General features: G+C 39.1%; 1 protein-coding gene across 1 annotated transcript in view; it reads left to right on the top strand.

Moving 5' to 3' along the window:
* Positions 1-2,954: 2,954 nt before the first annotated feature.
* LOC107687202 (sarcoglycan, delta (dystrophin-associated glycoprotein)) overlaps positions 2,955-4,319 on the top strand; it is a 181,811-nt gene continuing 180,446 nt past the window's right edge. Inside the window, 1 exon segment of the mRNA XM_016484430.1 lies at positions 2,955-3,274. Within this exon segment, the coding sequence (XP_016339916.1) occupies positions 3,263-3,274 (12 nt within the window). The 5' untranslated portion in view covers positions 2,955-3,262.

The following is a 4,319-nucleotide window of genomic DNA, read 5'->3' as shown; positions in this document are numbered from 1 at the left end:
AATTTGAGTTGAATTACTGAAATAAATGAACTTTTCCATGACATTCTAATTTATTGAGATGCACCTGTACATGAGTGAGTGCGGTGTCGCATTCCTCCGTGACACCCACAGTGAACGCTGAACCAACAGTCCACAAAACATAATCCAAAAAAACTACTCAGTGACGAACGAGGACCCTTTTGAATCACTCTTGACTTTAAAGGCTGGTTAAGACCATCACAGAAAAAGTCTATTAACATACAGTCTGGTAATTCTGAGCCATTTGCAAAAGCCAAATATTCCACAATGTAAACCTCGAGTGACCGTGTGCCCTGCTTGTGCGCTAGTAGCAAAACCACTGCATTCATACCTGGCCAATGTTCCTTGGTGAAGCCGCTGGATCCCTGTCAGGCCGAGTATTCTTTTACGGAGTAATCAGAACATGAGACGTGCAGATCCATGTGCAAGGCTTTATTACAAAGCCGTGGTCAAAAAATGGGCAAGGGTCAGACAACAACACAGGTACATCTCAGGCAAGGCAAAGAGTATTCCTAGGGCAGGCTAGGGTCGACGATCGGTGAACGTAATCCAGAGGGCAAGGCAAACAGGTAATCCACAAACAGGCGATAGTCCAGTAAAGGGGCAAACAGAGTCCAAACGATAAGGAGAGATAAATCCAAGGCAGGCAGAGAATCAGGCAACCAGGCAATCAAATAACACAATGAGGCAAGACTAGACTAGAACTAGGAACAAATACAAGATTAAGAAAAGGGCTCCGTAATGTTGCTATCACTAACTGAGCGATATGCGCAAACAATACTCGGCGTTGAATGGTGGTGTGAGACTGATTTATATAGTGTGTGTTATTGGTAGCAGTTGTGTATGATTGGTTTCAGGTGAGCTTGTGATTAGTGCAATGGAGCATGGGAAATGTAGTCCAGGGTGATGTGTAAGAGTCTGTGTAGTGTGAGAGTCCATGTGGAGAGCGGGTGACCTCTGGTAGTGAGTGAACCGAAGTTTATAGACTGGATTCATGACAGGTTTGGAGTCTGCAGTGTGATTTATTTAATTAACCAATTAAGTACATTACAATAATGTAATATTCATGTTGAATTACTTCCAAAAATAACAATATAATGGACTGAAATCTTATCACATTTGAACTGGGCAAAAAGGTCTGAGTTCACTTTTAAATTCAATGTGAATGCCAAGATAAAAATGTGAACACCTTAACAGAATCTATGCAATTTTGCAGAATAAATAGTGTGAGTAGTAACAATTACAACAAGAAAAAGTGCACTTCAAATAATTGGATGATGCACACATACAGGGTGGAATGCATTTCATGCACCCAACTGTCTCAGCTTTTCCTACACATTTATACACTGGATGGTAGAATACATAGTGTATAGTATGTCATTTGGAACACAACTCTTTATTCACAGCAGAGCATGGGTAAAACATGATTTCATTCTGATGATAAATTACATTGCTTGCTAGTTTGTTGTTTTAACATACCCTGTTCAACATAAGAGCTGCTGTTTAAATGAGATTTTATGTTTTTAGTTATTTTAGTCTTTAGATATAAGTAGTAGCAATATGAAATGCTAAATGTTTATTATATTACAATCCAAATACCAATTGCAGTGTATGTAAATACTATTTGTTTTAAACAAACAGCCTAAATCTAAAGTGGTTCCACTTACTGAAATAATAATAACAATAATAAACATCTGTTTCTCCTCTTGGTTTGTTCCAGTTCTATTTACTTTTGTTGCATTGGCTCTGCCCCTCAGAGGACCTATTGGATTCCTGGTTTTGAAGGCTGCAATTGGTTTTGGGTGTAGATAATATAATTTAGACTACCAGTACTATTTCTGGCAGTCATTCAGCAGGTTTTCATATTGTGTAGTGGCTAAAATATATCACATTAGATGGATATATTTACTTAATAATAGTTTAGTGACATATAGTCTCTACTCATGGTATTTTTCTGCTGAGTGCATCTCTTTTGTGGTTAAACAATATTTGATGAAATAGTGTATATATATATAGAGAAAAGACAATGTAAAAGCTTTTATGGAAAAGAGCAACTACTGTATATAAAGTCCAGTGCTTTTTACAGCTATAGCCAAACTATGTAAACAACTGCACTCACTTCTATTCGATCTTTAATCTAATTTAATTCACTATGTTAAAAATGTAGGGTTGATATTTACAAGTAGAATATAGGAGACATCTTTTCCAAAACAATGTCATGCAGAAGTTTTGGTGGTGAATTTATTAAATCCGACAACAACATTATTCAAGGTTACATTGAAATGGTGCCGCTAAACCCTGATTCAGAATTCTGACTCTAATTGGTTGTTTTCGACCCCTTTGTCAAAGAGTGTGAAGCAAACAACCACCTGAATAAATTCAAGCCTAAACACCCCAAACACAATTCTTTGTCACTGCAGTAAGGTAAAATACAGCATGAATATATTTATGCTAATGTTTTGTACCTTCACACCATAGTCCAGCACGCCACCAGCATTAGCAATGTAGGCTGCATGCTGATTAATCTTCCTGGGATTCTGTATATTGATTGCACATGTGGTCTTACGAACACAATTGGTTTTACATTCCCCATGGTATGTCCTGCTAATGCTGAACTAGCCTGTTAAAGGAAGCAACCTAAACAATGATTACTTTTATCCATCAGTCTGATGACTTCATGCCTGCAGAAAATGCTGTATAGGAAAGGCTTTGTGGCAGATTTATCCCTCATAGACAGCCAGGCACAAACATTAAATAGAAAAGTAAATGTGCATTTCCAAGTCCCATGGTTGCATTCTAAAAACACACACATGCAGGGTGAGGGGCTGTGCTAAAAAAAAATCCTCCTCACATATCAACCTTAGCCTACCCCTTAACTTCCCCTATGTGTCTCCTAGCACTATATCTGGACAGAAACCAGGGGCAGTTATTCAGGCAGACGGTAGCAGAGAGTCACAAGACTCAGTCACTGCCCGTTGTGGTTCTTGGTCTGCTGCAGATACTGGACTGAGAGTTCAGGAAATTCCTACAGACTCTGGGGCAGGGATTTTGGCTTGCGCATATGCTATTGGAAAAGCTGACAGTTTTGAAAGGGGTCTTGTAACTGCCTGGAGTCAGTCGGAAAAGAAAGAGAGCGAGAGACAGAGACAATAGGCCTCATGCCATCTTTAAAGGGTGTCTCAGTCTACTTTTATCTCCCTGTTACACCCTGAGTGCATTAGCTTTGACTTCAGGTTGAGAGCCCATGGTCAGAATGGTAAGTTTTTATTTAATTGTTTCTGACTTATGCTTTGTGCGAGGAAATGCATGTGACTTCCTGGCAGCAGAGAGACAGGGCAGCGCTTAATGTGAACTGATACTTCCTTTTTGTTGGTAAGTTTTCTGTCTGTGCTGGATTAGTTGGGGTTGTGGGGTTATTTTTATCTTTCTTTCTCTGCCTCTCCTTTCCTTTCAGTTCTATTGTATTGGTTTATTCTGTCAGTTCATTGTGTTCTCTGAAAAAAGTCTTGTATTAATTGGAAGCCAAAAACTTTATGTCCCAACAGTAGACAAAGGGCTTTCCCTGTTCCTCCCATTTCTATCTCCTTCTCTTTTTCTCCTGTCCAGATGCTACCACTGCTCTACTTCCCCATCTCACTGCCTCCACACATTTGGTTTCAATTACTTTGGCCCTCTGGGAAACATGTTACTATAAATAAGTAACAACGGGGTTCGCTGTGGAAAGATTGCAAAGATACCGACAGGGTTCATGGTACTGTTTTATGCTCATGCTCCCCTGATGAAAGGACACTGTAAGAAAGGTGTTTGTTACAATTCTCTGTGATGATGTCAGGTTGGAGTGAGAAGAGCAGATAAGCAGGAAAGGAGGGGGTGGGTCTTTGGCTAGAGCAAAGGAAAAAGCTGTGAAGGTTATGGGACGTTTGGTTACTGTCTGCACTTTAGTGTCCGAGTCAAAAACAGCTTTTCCCGCCTCAGACATGATCACGGGCCTCTGAGAATTTGAAATGGGCTGAGATCAGCCTCTGAAAGATTTTTAAAATTCCTATGAGCTTTGTGGTATAGAAACAATCAAAATGTGGAAGCTCGGGAAGGGAAATTAAAAGATTTCTAAAGATTTTGTTTTGAATTTGAATTGTATTACTGTTTTTAGTCTCTTGATTTTAGCTCAACTATTATAAAATAGGCAGTTGATTTGATGCCAGAAATTAGATTATGAATAATCTTATTGTTTGGTTCATATTCCAAAAACCAGTATAATAAATAAGTGACAGCAAGATATACGCATTCCCCTCACCTCATAT

This window comes from Sinocyclocheilus anshuiensis, unplaced genomic scaffold, assembly GCF_001515605.1.
Source record: "Sinocyclocheilus anshuiensis isolate Anshui unplaced genomic scaffold, SAMN03320099.WGS_v1.1 scaffold1961, whole genome shotgun sequence".
Lineage (NCBI taxonomy): Eukaryota > Metazoa > Chordata > Actinopteri > Cypriniformes > Cyprinidae > Sinocyclocheilus > Sinocyclocheilus anshuiensis.
The sequence above is the reverse complement of the archived record's forward strand: the minus strand, read 5'-3'. Positions and strand labels throughout refer to the sequence as shown.